This window comes from Ceratotherium simum, chromosome 3, assembly GCF_057802395.1.
Source record: "Ceratotherium simum simum isolate JZ-2026a chromosome 3, ASM5780239v1, whole genome shotgun sequence".
NCBI classification, from domain to species: Eukaryota; Metazoa; Chordata; class Mammalia; order Perissodactyla; family Rhinocerotidae; genus Ceratotherium; species Ceratotherium simum.
The window spans coordinates 89,216,554-89,235,547 of NC_141902.1; the positions used below are offsets into that span (position 1 = coordinate 89,216,554).

The following is an 18,994-nucleotide window of genomic DNA, read 5'->3' on the forward strand; positions in this document are numbered from 1 at the left end:
CCCATGGTCTGGGAAGCCAAATTGATGAGCCACATGGAGTTTTCCGTCTGCCTCCCTCCTGCTGGGGAGAAGCAGTCTGTGCATACTGGTGGATTCAGGAGAGCTGTGGGGGCGCAGGTGCCTGTGCTTAATCAGGCCAAGCACGAGGTGGCCTAACTCGAGCAACACACACATCAACTCCATTTTCTTTTTTTATCAGAAAGATGTTTTATGGAAGAATGGTGATGATGTTAGGAGACTAGTTCTAGCTAGTTGAGATCAGTGTTTGAAAGTTGAGGAAAAACAATGTGTTTCAATGAATATATTCTGCATATTTGGAAATACCTAATTCTCTGAAGCTAAAATTCCGGAAGTATGATTCTCCAAGAAGTCCTTACCCACAGAAACAGTGTTGTTAAACCTTTCTGAGTTTACTCAAGCTGAGCTGGGGTGGCGTGTAGGTTGCTGCCTGGTGTCGCAGCTCCTGAGGTCTCTGCCGACTGTACAGTGGGCACCACCCTCTGTGTCATGCTTGCTTTTCCTGAGCTGGGCTTCTAGCCACGGCATTGCGTCATCTCTGTGTGAACCAGGTGATTTCATTAAGTCCTCATTACCTTACTGGAAAGAACGTGTATCTGAGAGCAAAAGTTATCTTCTAGGCCTTGAATTGCTAATAATAGTAAAATAAAGTCAAGTGGTTTTGTACTTTTCAAACTGCTTCATCACCTGGTCGGTCGTATTGTGAGAGTGCAGCATGTGCTGGGGCGTCTGTGAAGTTCCTCCCATGTAACCCGCATGAGTGACTTTTTCCTATTGGGTTTGCAGATCTGATTCAGGGCAGTAGGTGTAAGACTACCGGCTATAGGCTAGGCCTTACAGGATCCTTGAGCTTTCATTCTTTAATTTGTTCAACTTGAACAGCTGCAGTTCAGTATATGTTGAGATACTCAGAGACTGTTCAGTGCCAAACACTGTGCTATAGGCCTGGTGACAGCTGGGACACAAAGTTGTTTAATGTTTGGTAAGGGAACTAACTCATATTTGCAAATAACAATTTAAAAAAAGAGCTGGAAAAGGAGTTTTAAGAAGTTTGTGAGTGCTGTCAGAGGTCAGAGGAAGGAGGGGTTTCTTACAGGAAGGGGACCTTGTGTATCCTGTAGGAAGAGCTAAGAGGACCACCAGGGTCCTCCTTTCGTGAGGAGGCCTCTAACACTGTCTTCTTTCTACGTGTGTTTTCCTTAGGTCACGACTGCTGCGAGACAGTGAAGGTGCTGCTCTGTGCTTCCAAAGAGGGCCTCCCTGTGTTCGTGGTGGCTGAAGAAGACTTTCAGTTCATCCAGGATGAGGCGTATGATGCAGCCCAATTCCTGGCAACCAGTGCTGGCAATCAGCAGGCTCTGAATTTCACCCGTTTTCTTGATCGGTCAGGACCCCCGTCCACAGATGTGAATTCCCTTGACGAGAAGGTTGCCCTGGCGTTCAGACACCTGAAGCTGCCAGCGGAGTGGAATGTATTGGGGACAGATCAGACTTCACACGGTAAGAACTTAAATGACCCACAAACAAACTTTGAGTTTGGAATACTTGTGTTTTTTATTGGGGCTGCTTTTACATGGTCATTGTCTTCAAGTCTCCACAGCGGCTGAATAAGTCTCGTAATTACTGTAGCAAAGTGGCCTTGATGGCATCTCTTGTAGGTTCTTCAGCTGTTAAACGTGTTCTTGAGCGAAATGAACCAAGAGAGAGCTTGCTGGAGTCATTGTCGCTTCTCATTTTAATGGAGAGTGGTACATTACCTTTCTGTGGGTCTGGATTTCAGGCTTGATCTCTCAGATGTAGAAAGTGACCCGTCCTTCATGAGGAGAGTAGCAGAGTAACTTTCTGTTACTTTTTTGGTGTTTAATTATCAAAGCCAGGGTTTTTATTATTCTGAAGTTCTCGAGAGATTCCATGGAGTTGGAGGAAAGGAAAGATTGGGGAGTGAGTGGGGGAAGCATGAGAGCAGGCTGAGCTCTGAGAAATCCCACCCTTTTTTAAGCAGAGTATTTTCATTCTTACTTATTTTATCTACTGGCTGTGCATATAAGAATTCAATGAAGGGCTCGCTTTTTAAAAAACACTGATATAATAAGTATCTTTGTATGTTCCTCCTCTTCAGACAGGGGTTTTCCCACATAATTATTCTTGTGGCAAATGACATCCACTAGATGTCATGATTTTGTATATACATACATAAATGAAACAGTATGTACGTGGGGTCCAGTAAATAACATCCTCTTTCCCTCCTGAGTTCAAGTCCATTTGAAAGATTTAGGAGTTAGGCAGAGATCAAAATGTTTGCTCTATTACTGATGAAAGCTAGATTGGAAGACTGACGTTGATCTCCTGCCCGAAGGGTTTGCTTATCCTTTCTACTTAACCTCTGAAAGAGCTGGACAGTCACAGGACTGCCCTTCAGCGTGCATCCAGCTTTATTATATCATGTAGGAAGAGCAGACCAGAAGTCACCGTCTGCAGGTGAGCAGATCCTGAGGAGGAACGCCCAGAGGGGACTGAGCCAGGGGCCTGCCGGGTTCCTGCTCTCACAGACCCATTAAATGAATGTATCTTTCCCACCACTGAAGAAGGGTAGAGAGGTATTTGCCTGCTTTGGTTCTCTTATATCCACTGAATTTAACAGTGAAGCCTGTGATCAACTGCAGGAATGGTGTCCCCTACTACACAGGGGCTTACTGTCAGCATACTGCTGGGCAGTCCTGCCCAGGTAAAATAGAAAAGAAGTGTGGACTCGCAGATCAAATCAGGAAGAAAGCGTTTGTCCTTTTCTTTTTCATTTTTTTTTTTAATTAATATAGTGTCCAAGAAACCTCTGCATTGCTGAGATCTAGAGATCAGAATATTTGCCCTTATATAAGGCATGAGCACCTTTTCAGAAACCTGATGTTGGAACCTAATGCCTCTAGCCCCTACTGTTTCTGTGTTGATCTGGGAATGATTATTCTGGTTATCATTTGTAAATCAGTATCAGCTTGGATTGCGCTAGTTATTTGTGGGGCTTATAGTGTTCTTATAGTTTTGTTTTGTCTTGTTTAGAGAAGGCACAGGAGCTGTATAGTTTGTTCATGTTACCATTAGAAAAAGCACAGATTTGAAACTTTAGGTGTATCATTTCCCCTCTCTGGGCCTTAGCTGCCTTGTCTTTAATAGCAAACTGGCCAGCTTTAATATTTTTGTGAACTTTCCATGTGCTTCTTAAGTTTCTGTTGTATAAAATTGCTCAAGCAGTGCTGGCAAAGTCTAGATCAAATTTGAACACTCAGGGAAATGTATTAAAACCATAGCAAGGTACCATTACACACCTATTAGGATATGCTAAAATTAAAAATACCAAGTACTGGCAAGGATGCAGAACAACATCTCACACATTGCTGGTGGGAATGCAAAATGATATAGCCACTCTAGAAAACAGTTTGACAGTTTCTTATAAAGTTAAATGTACATTTATTATATGGCCAGCCATCCCACTTTTGGCTATTTATCCTAGAGAAATGAAAACTTATATTTACTCAAAAAAAATCTTTGCATAAATGTGCTTCTAGCAACATTATTTATAATCCCCAAAAACTGGAAATAGCGTTCTCTCACTGGGTGAATATATAAACAAACTATGGTACATCTATACAATGGACTACTACACAGCAATAAAAAAGGAACAAACTATTGACATATGCAACAACTTGGATACATTTTAAATGCGTTATGCTAAGTAAAATCAGTCAGTTTCCAAAGGTTATTTACTGTATGATTCCATTTATATGATGTTGTGGAAAGGGCAAAATTTATAGGAACAGAAAATACAACAGTAGTTGCCAGGGGCTAGGAAAGGTGTGACTGCAAAGGGATACCATGAGGGAATTCTTTGGGTGTTGGAATGGTTTTGTATCTTGGTGGTGGTGGTTATAAGAATCTATGTGTGTGTTCAATAGGACTGTACACCCCCCAAAAGTGAATTTCATTGTACATAAATTTAAAATAATCAAAAGAACAAAAGAAATTGAACAAGCGAGGTATGTGCTTTGCAAGGTGCAGTGCATGCAGGGACATCCAGAATCCCGTAGCGTAATTAAATTCAAAGTGAGGATCTGCAGGGGACTTGATAGACCTGCTCGTAAGTCAACAGTTGGGATCAGGAACCTGATTTCAAGTTCTAGATTCACATTCTGCAGGTTAAATTGTTCAGTTAATTCTGGATTAGAATCTATAAACACTGGGTATTTTAAGGGCAGAGTAGCATCAGTTAACAGCTGCTTGCTTGGTGCTGAGGGATGAATGTAAAGGAACATTCTGCTCACATCAATAAGTTGCACATCAAATACTTTTTAAAAGGAATTTAAAGGAAGAAGGTATGAAATAAGCTTGTTACCTGGGATATTAATACAGGTAAATAGGGCACCTTGTTACATAAGAGGGCTGCTTGCTTTTGAAAGCTAGGGTGTTTACAGGTGTTCCAGCCTAATACTTGGTCAAAGGAGTCGTGTAAGATTTACGTGTAATCCTCCTAATTGTTTAGATGCAGTGCTTTTTAACTTGCTCCAGGTCAGTGACTCCTTTGAAAATAGCTCAGATTTCTCTTCAGGAAAATATACATATAGGTGCCTACCTGCAAAAATTTACATATGATTTCAGGGATTCACAGTCCCCCTGAACTGCAGGCGTGAACGTGAAGTTAAGGACTGTGTTGGTTTAGATTTGGTATTGTAAAATGGACAGAGTGGAGGCAGTCAGTTTGTTTATATCCTGGCTTCATTGCGAGAGTTCGTGCAAAATACTCTGTTTCTCAATTTCTTCATCTATAAAGTGGAGGAAAATATATCCAGATAGTGTGCTGGTTTGAAGCTATTTGTTTTGAATATACTGTGACCAATCTCCAGTAACCTTTTAGAGACAAAACACTGAGGTGAGGAGCTGTGAGGAGGAACAGTAACCCGTCCTATGAAAGGATGAAACGACACTCAAAGGAAAGGCTCTTGAAAGTAGAATGAGACAGTTTTTCTTTTGCTTTTACTTATTTCTAAAATTAATCCTCAGTATAAACATGATCAAGGAGTTTGTCCATTTTGGTTCTTCCACGTGTTCTTTAATTCCTAGTTACATAAAGCAGCCTCTGCGCTGTACTTTTTTTTTTTTTTTTTGTGAGGAAGATCAGCTCTGAGCTAACATCTGCCAATCCTCCTCTTTTTGCTGAGGAAGACTGGCCCTGGGCTAACATCCATGCCCATCTTCCTTCACTTTATATGGGACACCGCCACAGCATGGCCTGACAAGCAGTGCATCGGTGCACACCCGGGATCTGAACCCAGGCCGCCAGCAGCAGAGCACGCGCACTTAACCACCACACCACGGGGCCAGCCCAGCAGTGTACTTTTTGCTTTAGTTCTGCCTTAAATGCGAGTAGTAAGGATTCATCTGGGTGGGGGGTGAACAGTGGGGTAAGGATCTCTTCCCTCTGAGTTACCAGGGCTCACTTAGTTGTCTCAGCTCTTCAGTGCCTCAGTGGTTAGGGAAATGGTGAATTAAGATGGGTTTTCCCCCTGGGGCTGGCCCGGTGGCACAAGCGGTTGGGTGCGTGTGCTCTGCTTCGATGGCCCGGGGTTCGCCGGTTCGGATCCTGGGCACTCACTGACGCACTGCTTGTTAAGCCATGCTGTGGCGGCATCCCATATAAAGTGGAGGCAGATGGGCACAGATGTTAGCTCAGGACCAGTCTTCCTCAGCAAAAAGAGGAGGATTGGCATCGGATGTTAGCTCAGGGCTGGTCTCCCACACACACACACAAAAAGATGGTTTTCCCCCTGAAAGATCCTGTATGGTAGCCGTCAGCCAGCTGTCAGGGAACAGAGGGTGGACCCATCCAGGACTTGCTCTGAAGCAAGCAGGAGGAGAAGCATGCTAGGGGAAGTCTTCATTCTTACTTAGTCATGGTATTGTGTAACTAAAGGAAAAGAGGATCTAATCATCTTTGGGGGTGGGAATTGTCCCTACAAAGAGAAATTTGGGTGGAGACAAGGATAAAACAGGTTTAAGAAAGACTGCACTAAAAACAGCCTATGCATTCTCAGTTCCTTATCACTGATGCTGGTCAATAGAACCTCAGCCGTAATCATTTGGTGTTTTAGTTCCCACACCCCTTCCAGATTGTGTGATAGCTTTCCGGGGAAATTTTTCCTTAGCTACACTTACTAGTGTTTTTGTGTTTTTTCAGCTATCATAGCTGCTAAAAAAGAAAATGATAAAGTTTGAAAAGACTTCTAAGGGATCTTTTTCTTGACAGAGGATTAATATCTGTTGACTCCAAGACAAGCAGTTCCTAGTAATGGCAGTACTTAGCTCCAAAAGGTTTTGTTGCCTCTCAAACCTTGATTCTGTCACAAAGTTACAAGTGTCATTTTCCCAAAAGCCCATTCTCACACTGGCCTCTTGTTTTATTCCCTATGGGGTGTGAGAATTCCTGCATCACGTGGGACATCAGGTTTATTTAAGAGGCAGTACAGAATAGTGATTTTGAAGTCGCATGACATAGATTCGTCGAGTACTGTGAACAGAGAGTGTGGTGGATTGATGGGGTGGGAAAAGTACAGGTAGTCTTTGATTACTGTGTTGTTCACGGAACTTAGAACGCTTTGCTTAGTTAGAAGATCTGACAGTTTGAAAACATGCAGCCGTATATCTAACATCCTCATCACAGTTGAGTGCCTACCAGGCACATCACCTTCCTCTGTAGATCTGAGGGAACGTGTCTGGGAGAGGAACTTCCAGCGTAGAAGGAGATAGCAAACAGGACTTAAGACATTTTCTCCTACCTTCTCTGTGGGTAGAAGCATGTTTCCAATTGAGTATGGTTAAACAGGAAAACCAGCTAAGCAACATATGGCCAATGAAATAACATTATAGTGTAAAGGAAATGGAAAAGTATCATGAGTATTCAGATGGAAGATGAGTATAATTGTCTTTAAGAAACCAAAGAAAACTTTAGAAGAGATTTTCCATTTGTCCTTTAAAAGATTGAAGAAGTCAGACCTATTATGAAATTAGAAAAGGAAGCAACAAGGAGAAAAATGGGTTTAATGAATATGTCAGTCAGGGTTCAACCAGAGAATCAGAACCGGTAGGAGAAATATGTATTAAGATTTATTATAGGGAATGCTTACACAATTGTGGGGGCTGCCTAAGCAAGTCCAGAATTTGTAGGGCAAGAATAGAACAGAAGATCATGGGCAAGCTCAAACCGCCAGCATGAGCCAAACAAAGCTGGATCCTCAGACAGTCCGACGGGGGAGATCCTGAGCACGATGGGGCTCTTCGAGGACAGGCCGAAGCTGTCCTCCGCAGACTCGATTCCTTCTTTCTCCAGCAGAGACCTCGGCCTTGCTTTTAAAGCCTTCCAACTGATTGAGTTAGGCCTACCCAGATTGTCCAGGATAATCTTCCTTATTAAATCAGCTGATTAGGAGCTTTAATTACATCTGCAAAAAAGCCATCGCAGTGAGGACAAAGATGGAAAGGGAGTTGGCTGAAATGATTCAAGGACATCCAGAATCCCGTAGCATAATTAAATTCAAATTGGGGACAAAGGACCCAATTGACATCATAGGAAATGCAGTTAGTGATTTGAAAAACAAAGTTGAGTGACTCTGAGTACAGAGGACAAAGACAAAGAATCGTGAGAGGAACAAAAAACAAATATAGAGAGTAGAGAACAGAGACTGATCCTAAATTCTAGGTGCTCTGGAGTTTCAAGTGAAACAAAAGGAACAAAAGCAATAATGGAAGATAAGCTGGGTAAAAATTTTTATTATTGGAAGAAAACATGAAAAGATGCTTTTTAAACCACAGCTTAGCTTGCTTGCATGATTGCTTAATTTTTACAAAAAGAGACAGGGTGGAGTAATGGAGAGGGTATGGTTTCTAGACTCTAGAAAGAAGAATTTTCAAATATTGCTGATGCTTGCTGTGGGCAAGTTATTAACCTGTCTTCATCTGCAAAATGAGGATAATGAGACATCATAGGGTTACTGTGAGAATGAAAAAAGTTAATACAACTACGTAGCCCAGTGTATGACACTTAGCAGGTCCTCACCAGGTATTATTTTTCTTATACTCTGTTGATTTCAGGAAGGGGGTGACCTAAAAGCAGATGTGGCGCTTGCTGCTGAGGATCTTAGAGTGAGATTCAGGGAGGACGCAGGTGCCGGAATCAGGGTGCCAGCTTTAAGCAGATGGATGGCCTTTTTGTTGGAACTCGACTTTTAAATGCTGAACTGACTCAGAGCAAATAAGGGATCAGAAAGGGTAGGGGTGTAGAGAAAACTCCTTTAAGAGGATGTGTTACCTGGTAAGGCCAGAATTAACCAATCTCTGAAAAATCACATAGTTCCTGATCGGTGCCTTATTAGCTTTTTCGTTTTTGATAAGGATGTCAGAGTGCTTGTGAACAACTGTAAGGCACAAGTCAGGTGGTGATATTTGATCTTTTCTGAAGGTTCTTTGTCCTTTTATCTGGCCTTGCCACCTGCTCTGAGGTGTTGATTTTTAAAATTTGTACCCACACATGCAGTAATTTCTTCTAGGGTGTTGATTTCTTTCCAGCCATGTGCCTTTGCTGAACACCCTGTAAATCCTGAATTAGTCAGTATGCAAAGTTCTAAGGGAAAATGTAAAATATGAAAGATAGCTTTTGCTTCCAAGGAAGTTTACCTTGGCAGTAGGGAGACTAGACTTATGCACATGTGACATTAGAAAACAATGCAGTTCGGTCTAAAATCACGGGTTCAAAAATGCGTTCATTCTTATTGGCTATTCACATATATAGAAGCATTGAGGACTTCAGTGTAAGGAGAAAACATGGGTCCAAGAAGTCAGCAAATGCTCAGTTAAGAAATTGAGACATGAGGGAAGCCTTGGAGAACGAGAGATGTTAGCTAAGCTGAGAGGAAGAAAGCAGGCGCACCTCCGGGGCACCATTCACATTCCAGTCTCTGAGTGCTGCTCCCTGGAGTTCAGTAATGCACAGCCTTGTGGGGCTGTATACTGCAACCCTGCAGTGGCCTTAGCTCCTGTCATCACAGGTTGGGCACAAGAAGATGCCTGAGGAAGAGAGAACGTGTTGCTAGTGAACTGAGAGTGTAATTTGAAGTCCAGGAGGACAGAGAGCAGGGAAAGGGAAGGAACCTGGTATTTAATGTGTACCTACTGGAGGCCATCATCATATCAGCATTTCACCCACCTCCTCTCGTTTGTTACTTGGGAATGAGGCGATGAGGAAAGTGAAGCCCAGAGAGCTTAAATGGATTATGCCCTGTCATACAGATGGTAAATGCCAAATTTGAACCCAGATTTATCTGACTCCAAAGCCCTTCCTCATTCCACCACTTTCAAATGACTCACTATACCAAGAAGGAGCCTTCACTTCAAATGAAATAAGCCCAAGCACATGTTTTTCTTTCTGAAGTTATTAGTATATTATCTTAGAATTAGTCTTTCTTATTATGCCTGGAGATGCATTTCTTTCTTTCATTAAACAACAACAACAAATGCTGGCAGTGCCAGCAATTTGAATTGTCCTTAATGTGGGGGAATAAAAAGACCTGTGTGTGCTTAACGAGCAGAACCTGTTTTTAGTGTTTAACTAGCCAACTCCTGTCTGGGTGTTGTTTTTTCTTTAAGTAATTATACCCTTTTTGATAACACCCATCTAAGCCCCAACAGCTATTCCACTTGGATCCCCATGTTGTGAGGCTGCATTCACTTCTTTTTTTTTAAAGGAGAAGAACATAAGCATGGAGTCACCCTTATAAATCTGCCTGTATAAATGTATTAAATCAGGATATAGAAATGACTTGATTCTCCTTTGTGGGACTGTCTCCTATTGGAGATTTTGCTTCTCATACTTTTTTCTAGCATTGTTTTGTCTTTACTTGAGAGCTGATTCTACCCGGCCACAATAAAATTGTTCATGTTGTGTATTGTGGCTTAACTTTAGAATCTTAGGTACTTGGAGGCAGTGGTGTTTACCTAGGTTGTCTTTTTGTTTCTTTTCTGTTTTCACATTCTCCTCCTCACTTATTTTCATTTTCTGCCCCATCTACAGATGGTGGCCCCCGGGAGACATTGATGCATTTTGCTGTGCGGCTGGGACTGCTGAGGTTGACGTGGTTCCTGTTGCAGAAGCCAGGTGGCCGCGGAGCTCTCAGCATCCCCAACCAGGAGGGAGCAACACCTGTGAGCTTGGCCTTGGAGCGGGGTTATCACAAGCTGCACCAGCTTCTAACCGAGTAAGTGCTCATTCTCCCTATTTCCCTCCTCTCACCACCAGCCCCACCCCCCTGATTCGTAGTATTACCGCCCGCTTGGCATCTCAGTGTAAGTTTTCCGTGAATTAAAACCTCAACTGTGCCTTGCCTTCTGCTGGAGGTTTGTAACAAGCTTGCTCCTGCTAACCACTTCATTGTCTGAGAGAGACAAACGTAAGTCATATTCCTATTTTCTCTGCTCTACCTCCCTGCCTTCACTGCTTCTTGCCTCTTAATATTTTACTGAAAACTCAGAGTAGGTCCCGTCTGTGGGAGTAGCATTCCAATTTATCCCAGTTTAGTACAAGAGGAAACAATTGTTCTGTGCCATATATTTTTTTCTGATGTGTCTTTAAGACTTGAAAGAATTAATTAAAAATGAATACTTTATTAGTATAATAATTGCATATGGAAAATAGGCTAAACCACTGAGTTTTGTTTTGAATGCAATTTCTGTGAATAAAATTGAGAGCAATGGTCTTTTCATATAAGTAGCAGTGAAAAGCAACTGAGTTGTCTTGGAAACGTGCGGTAGGAAATCCTGTCTGTGTCTGTGGGTTCAATTGTTAAATATGCGGACTCTTTAGAGTCCTTTGAAGGAAGGTTATTAGTCAAAACATTTGAAGAGTTCTGTCTTCTTTTTTCTTGTATAAATAGAGAAATAAATGCATTACAACAGCCAACATTTTTCACTGGAATATTTATAAAAGGCAGAAATTCCAAGTATAGTTTCTCTTGTTTTATGTATTTTTTGTTGTTTTATGTTCATCATCATCTTTTCCACCAGATAATCTGAACAAGAGTAAACCCCATTGGATCTATGTTCTTTAGCACTTGAGGGGCCCTTGTAAATTGTCGGTATTCCCAAATTCTCAGATAGTGTGCTTGTGTTAGACTTAATTTAGTTGCATTGATTTTTTTGTTTTGTTTTTTTGTTTATTTTTTTGTGAGGAACATCAGCCCTGAGCTAACATCCGTGCTAATCCTCCTCGTTTCTTTTTTTTTTTTACTGAGGAACACCGGCTCTGAGCTAACATCTATTGCCAATCCTCCTCCTTTTTTTTTCCCCCCCAAAGCCCCAGTAGATAGTTGTATGTCATAGTTGCACATCCTTCTAGTTGCTGTATGTGGGACGCAGCCTCAGCATGGCCAGAGAAGCGGTGCATCGGTGCGTGCCCGGGATCCGAACCTGGGCCGCCAGTAGCGGAGCGTGTGCACTTCACCGCAAAGCCACGGGGCCGGCCCAAGTTGCATTTATTTTTTATCATTTTTAGCTGGAGGCGGGGGAGCGGCAGCGGGGAGGTAGTCTGGAAGGGCCAAGAAGAGATCTCAGAATGTAATGCTACTTACTGTTATACAAACAGTTTGTTTTTTGCTTTACCTGCCAAACTTATAACTTTCCCAATCAAGCCAGACAGAAGGTTCTTTGCAGAAAGCTTTCTGATGAGTGCTGCAGATACAATGGCGGTAGGAGGGGCACTCTTCCTCTCAAATGAGCTGTGGATACTTGAGCTCTCCTGTGACATTATTCCAGAGAGCGGTATGTTCCATTCCTTTGCACTTCCCATCTGGCCAGTGATTGGATTCCTTCTGCTGTTTGCCTCACGGCCTCAGGAAGAAAGGCCTGGTTCCAGAAGTTGAAACAATTAACCAGTATAACTGTTGTGAAGTTCAAATGCAGTTCCTCTAAATTTGATCTTCGAGTTTTTGCTGGGAAGCAGAGTTGGTTAAGGACTACCATCCAAATGGGGAAATAAAGTGATTACAACAGCTTCATTATGTGCTTGGTTGAGGATGTCACAAGACTGTTATTGCAGCACAGCTTTAAGAAAACTAGAGTGTGTTTATTCTTGGAGAATATTTTTTGCCTTGCTTTATATAGTACTACCTCTGTTACATGTGGGAAAGCTACTTATCTCCTTTTGAAGGGCAGTAGTAAGGGAAAGCCAAGTTTGAGAAATCTTCAAATGGAGGACTACAGTAGGAGAGTATGAGCACCTTGCTGCAGATCTAGCCCTAGGCTTGGATTCTTTTGGCTGTTATTGTTCTGCAACCTAGAAAAAGTGCTCTGAATCATAATTAGCAATCCAGAAAATGGTAAGGAGGTGATTTTACTAAATCCCTCAATCTTACTGTGATATTAGTAGACTTGGCTAGAATTTCAACCATAACGAGTCAGGAAAGATCATTTTTAACAGGTGAGGAAACTGAGATCCAGAGAGGCAAAGTCACTGGCTTAGGGTGACAAGACGGCAGGGTGAGAAATAGAAGCCAAATCTCCTAAGAGGCTGTCCAGAGCTCCTTCACTTCTAGAATTCTTAACAAGGGGCCCAAAAATAGACATCATGGTTCTGTATCCTTTGAAATTATAGTTTATGTATATGTGTTTCTGAGGAAAGAGTTTGTGTTGTGAAATTCACAAAGAGCTTTGTGGAAAGTTAAGAATTGTTCCACCATTAGGATAGTACTTTTCTAATAGTTTACTAAAATCTTTAATTTGGGTGTTGTTACCCCTCCTCCTTTTTAAATTAAATTTTTCCAATAGGACTTTCTCTTTTATCCTCTTTTTTCAATTAATATGAAATTGAAATATGGTTATATACATTTTACATTTATTAAATAACTGTTTACATTCCAGTCTTAACTGAAAAGGCAAGTTTATATAACTCCTTTTATATCTCTCCCAATATAAATTTCTTGTTTTAATTCCTTGCTGCTCACTTTGGTTTTTTGGGGGGAGAGAGGTACACTGCACTGATTAGGGTCCCAGTTCTTTTTGTGTTCGTGTGTCCAAGGATTATTTTGATAAACTATGTCACTTCCTTGTGAAAATTGATTCTCCTGTGTTTGGAGGTAGAAGGATTCTCTAAATAAGACCTAGGTCTTTAGAGAACTCTTGAAATTGGTATTAAATCCCACCAGACAGTAACAACTATTCACATTTTTTGACAGTTTCCCTTTTCTGCAACCCATTATTGTTAACTTTCCCTTAGTTCAGTGACAGGGAGGGGAGAGATTTTATTGACTCATTGCTCTTTTTCTTTATATTTATATTTTGATCTTACATTATGAATATGAATGTATTTGTGATCTGAAAATTCACCTTAAACAAAATGCCACCAGTGCCTGAGAAATCTTGTCCCTAGAAGGGAACCCAGAACACCTCGGCCTGCTCCTGTGAAGTAGAGGCACAATCAGCTCCCCCATGTTGAAGAGAAGTTAGTTGAACACCTCACCCAAAGTCCCATAATTAGTGATGGTGGGAGTAGGGAGAGAACCCACATCTTGAGGCTCTTAATTGAGTGACTGCTGGGAAGTGATGGCGTTGGATGAGTGTTGCATTGGAGTCATCTGGTGAGAGGATGTTAGAGCCAGATGCTGTCCGGTGTCTCACTCCACATGACAAATGGGAAGTCTTAGGACCTGGGTCACTCATTTAGGGGAGGGAGAGAGCTGAGAAAAGAGGCAGTTCCAGGTAATGGCTAAGTGTGCAAACTTTGGAGTCAAACCTAAGTTTGCATTTTGGCTCTGCCATTTTTAGCTCTATTACTGTGGAAGCATTAAGTAAACTTTCCTCTCTAGGCTTCAATTTCTTCATCTGATTTTAAAAAAAGGATAATAAGGTCTACCTCCTGGAATGATAACCAAGTGCCTGACACATGCAATGTTAAAATTCAGGGTTTGTGACACAGGTTATGGTTATTTCTTGGAGCAAATATAGTGACGATAAATATTTCAGCTTGAAGAGAGATGGTATAGTATGGGTGGAATTGCTTAGGGATGAAGAGCTTATTTAAAATCTAAGCTTCCCCACTTTGTTGCCTGTGTGACTTGGAAAAAGTCCCCTACCCACTCTGTGTCTCATGTGTCTCATCTCTTATGAATTATACCTCGTTTGCCTATGTCACCAGGTTGTTAGAATCAGGTGCGATTTGTGCAGATACTTTGTTAAACTCTAAGGTGCTCTATGTGAAAGTTTCTTGTACGGACGTAAAATCAGTAAAATGATAGTTTACGAGTGAAACTCAAATGCCAGTTGATGGGTCTACCTAAAGTCTCTTTTTTGTTATGTATTGTGGTTAATTAAAGTTAGTAGGCCGGCCCCGTGGCTTAGCGGTTAAGTGCTCGCACTCTGATGCTGGTGGCCCAGGTTCGGATCCCAGGCACGCACCAATGCACTGCTTCTCCAGCCATGCTGAGGCCGTGTCCCACATACAGCAACTAGAAGGATGTGCAACTATGACATACAACTATCTACTGGGGCTTTGGGGGGAAAATAAATAAATAAATAAAATTATAAAAAAAAAAAAATTAGTGGAGAGGTTGGGAGAATTGCAATGAGGCAGGCTAGTTTTGAATCCATAGTCTACCTCTGTGAAGCTGTATGATCTTGAGTGATTCGCCTAACCTCTCCAAGCCTCAGGGCTTTGTTTGTCACATGGGAAGAGTAAGAAGACTATCATTACTGTGGGCTGCTTTGAGAAATAAAAGAAAGAATGCACATAGAGGGCATAACACAGTGACTGACATAAATGTTATCTACTATTGTGCTTTCCTTAATTTCCCTTTCCTTCTAGGCCTATATCAGTTTTTCATACATTAGGGAAATTTTGCCAGAATCTTGAAGTATTTTCAGGCAGCATTTGGATGTCCCTCCTTGATAAGAGTTTGAAGTTATTCCCTAGTGTAAGAGATAACACTTACAGAAATGCGTTTGGCTCTGATACCTGCTATGATGTCGGTGGTTGTGGGTTGATGGAACATGGAACTCTAGATTGATAAGGAATCATTTACAACGCTGCCACCCTTACAGGAAGAGAATTTCTTTTAAGAATTTCAACTCTGGAGTGTTGACATAAAAGTGCTGAAATACTTCATTTGCCCTAAGAGTGAGTTTAAAAGTATTTGTCCTCTTAACTTCCTCTTATTTTCAGTATCAGTTCAATAAATCTTTGTTGAATTCCTACAATGCACTAGAAATCATGGTTGGTACATTACAGATAATATTTCATTTCAACCTTGTGACAAACTCTGAAATAGGCATTATCTGTGTTTTACAGATGAAATATGGAGGCTCAGAGAACTAAAGTAACTAGCCCAAGGCTTTATAGAAAGTGGTAGAGCTACTGTTACACACACATCTGTGGAATTCTGGAGCCCATATTCTTCCCTCTACAGAAATTTGACAGGAGGAGCGAGACTTAGGAAGAGGCCACGGGGACACAGGATGAATAGCACTTAGTTAGGAAAGGGTTATAAGCTTTCCTTTTAGTCCTAGCCTCTCCTTTCCTGAGGAAAACAAGATCCTCAGTGTAATAGCTTTACATTTTCACCATCCATCATATAGTTTAAAAGTATTGTTGGTTACACTCAAGGTGTTTTTCTATAATTTGATTCTCATGACAGCCTAATGAATGGGTAGGATTGTTATCCCTATTTTATAATCTAGGAAACTGAGGCCAGAGAGGTGGAGTGAGTTGCCCGAAGTCACAAGGCTACAAAAGTAACAGAACCAGGCTCAGGCTCAAAGTCCAGTGATCTGTCCAGGTTGAGATGGCATATGCAGAGCACAGACCCAGCCTGGCGAACGCCACCTCTCAGTCGTGGTTTATTATTGTAGTGGGTGATATTGGCCCCTCTCAGAGTTTGTGTCTATAGGTTCTCAAGTCCTTCTTTTGACACATTTGCACTTGAAACCTGGGTTCAGGGTCAGGAGGTAGAGTAACTAGTCAAGTGTACATATTTCACAATGGAACCAAGTGCTATTGAGCAATATGTTCTGTTGACATAGTGATTGCCTTTTTAGGATCCTCTTCAAGTACTTGACAAGTGGGTCCTCAGTGCCCATCTGGTACAAAACAAGTTTGGAGCCTTTGCTTTTGCTTAGGAGGGGAAAGGATGAAACGCATGTACAAACTTAGCTTCAAAATAGTAGCCAGAGACCGGGATTTTTTTTTTCTTTACATTTCTCTGGCTTAAGTCCCGTCCATCCGTCCTCCCTCCCTCCCTCCCTCCCTCCTTCCTTCCCTCCTCCCTCCCTGTGTGCTCTGGGTCTTTGTGTTTCGGTAAAGATAAGGTGGTAGAACTGAGTGGAAACTAGAAAGAGGAGGGAGGGCACTACCATTTGTTGAGTATTGAGTACCTGCCGCATCGGTGCTTTGCATGTGTTCTCATTTAAAACCTACCAGCGACCCTCTAAGGTGTAGTTGATACAGTCAGCGTTCTTCTACAGGTGAGAAAATAGAGCCGGAGAAGCTCAATAGCTTGCCCAAGGCCATGTAGTTAGTAAGTTGCTGTTATTCACAAGCCTGTCTTCAGGTTTTTTTTAAACATTATTGATAGAATTTTGTGGGGAGGCGTATTTGGTAACATTGTCAGGCTTTTAACCAAACTAATTTGATTATGATGCTTCATAGATCTGGTTTTCAGTGACTTTTTTTGTAAATTTTCAACTGAAGCATTTTAAGAATTTTGACTTTTTGTAGATTTTTTTAAGCCATTCAAATAGTAATCTCAGGATTGCCCGATCTGGCAACATGCTGGAAAATTGCAAAATGTACCTTCGGAGGATAATATTTATATTTATACAACAATAACACTAGTCACCATTTATTGTATTTGTGCTAGGCCTTTTGCATAAATTCTCATATATTTTATCCTCTTCCCAACCCTTTGGGGGTGGGCATATTATCCTCATTTCACGAGGCGATTGCCATAGCTGGTAGGTAACAGAGCAGTAACTTCAACCAGGTTGTAACTCCGGAACCTGTGAACTCTTACAGTGCTGTAGACTTTCTAAGAAGATGGATTGGTGTTGGAAGTTGGTTGTAATAACAAAGCCATTCCATATGTCTTGTGTTTCCTTCTGTACGCTTCTTTTCTCTCCCTGCTGTATGCATGTACGTGGCCCCAACCTATGTTTGTTTTTGCTACTGTGTAATATTTAGGCCTCAGAGTTGTGAAGTTACAGGCTTAACCTGTGGGAACAAATTCTCTGTGGCAACAGCATGTGATTTTGAAAATACTTCTGACTTCACTATAGACCTAAGTGGAAGGAAACCTGAACCTGGAGTCTAGGACACGGTATGTGTGTGTGAGAAAAGGAAAGATCACTTGGCACCTTCCACCCTCTAAAAAACACAGTCCTTTAGTAACCATTGCACATTATTTTTATTTGATCAATTTTGAAGTTTCCTTAAAGGCATACCAATAGAGAGAATGACTTGAAAATTTTACCTGTATTTATTATTAACAGAAATAAAAATGATTCTTAAGCAAGGAAAAAAATAGGCATGTTGAATGAACATTTTGGCTACAATCAATATTTGGCCAAAGCTGAGTGTCACCAGCACAGAATGAAGTTGTGTAATACAAGAGTAAATAGGAACTAGTATAAAATATAACTAATTCTATATGTTTATTTAAATTTAATAGTTCTGTTTTAAAAGATTGACCTTACAGTGGAAGAACAGTATTTTCTCAGCATTACCGGCTTCTAGATTGCCCTGGATTCATTAAACAGCATACTCATTTTCTACTGGCACATCAATAATGTCTCTAACTAGTTGGGCTGTAGAAAATTATAATTCAGGAAAGTTTTAGGAACATGTTTTCTAGAAGGAGATTTGTACTTAGGATTCTTAGTTTAGGTGAATCTCAAAATGCTTTAAAAGCTACTGAAATTGATAAGCACTGTAAAAACGGTTATTTTGACAAGGTTTTGTTTAAATGTTTAGTGTCCGTATACACTCGTAACTATGAGGAATTGTATTCTTTTTTTTTTTTTTTAAGATTTTATTTATTTTATTTTTTCCCCCCAAAGCCCCAGTAGATAGTTGTATGTCATAGCTGCACATCCTTCTAGTTGCTGTATGTGGGACTCGGCCTCAGGATGGACAGAGAAGTGGTGCCTCGGTGCGTACCCGGGATCCGAACCTGGGCCACCAGCATCGGAGCGTGCGCACTTAACCACCAAGCCACGGGGCCGGCCTGTATTCTTAATAGAGTCAGTTGTTTTGACATTTAATTAGCAAAAAAATGTGTTTGGGATACCTAATTTTTTTCTAACACATTTGTTCATGCATTTATATCTGGATTGAGGATGATTTATCATAGTTGTTATACATGATTTTGGCCATTTTTTCCTTCTAAAATTTTGAGGTGGCAGCGTTGACATTCTGCTTTTAATTTGTTTTTTATAAGATGTGAATAATTTATAAGTAGAATTTTCCCTTGCGAGACAGACACATGGCCTAAGTGGAATGAGATATATACAATTTGTAATAGTTATTCTATTTAATGTTTATTTAATGTGAGTGATAATTAACAAAAAGTTAATCAAAATTATAGTTTTGTAATAATCTAATACATGTCATTCTTCCTGTATCATTTAAATTTTTATAAACATTTGTTGGCTCAAAAAAGATCGTGTTCTTCCTGAAGTTATCTAGCCAATGCACTTTCTCTTAATATTCGTATTAACGGTCAACTTATTTCTCTATTAATTTAACCATTTGAAAACTCTTGTTTTTGTGCATAGCATAAAGTTTTCACAATCACTAATTATCGTAGCAGTGTACTCTTTTAATAAATACACATTTATGCTTTAACTGACCAATAGAATTTCTGCATAAAAAGCATATAAGGAGATTTGCACTTTAAATTAT

At 40.8% G+C, this 18,994-nt stretch overlaps 1 protein-coding gene across 6 annotated transcripts in view; it reads left to right on the forward strand.

The window, feature by feature from the left end:
* Positions 1-18,994, forward strand: part of AKAP13 (A-kinase anchoring protein 13) — a 346,896-nt gene that overhangs the window by 147,979 nt on the left and 179,923 nt on the right. For all 6 annotated transcript variants that reach the window (XM_087428907.1, XM_087428903.1, XM_087428904.1 and 3 more), the window contains exons 4-5: positions 1,222-1,518; positions 10,127-10,310. In XM_087428907.1, the coding sequence (XP_087285033.1) occupies positions 1,222-1,518; positions 10,127-10,310 (481 nt within the window). The remainder of the gene's footprint in view (positions 1-1,221; positions 1,519-10,126; positions 10,311-18,994) is intronic.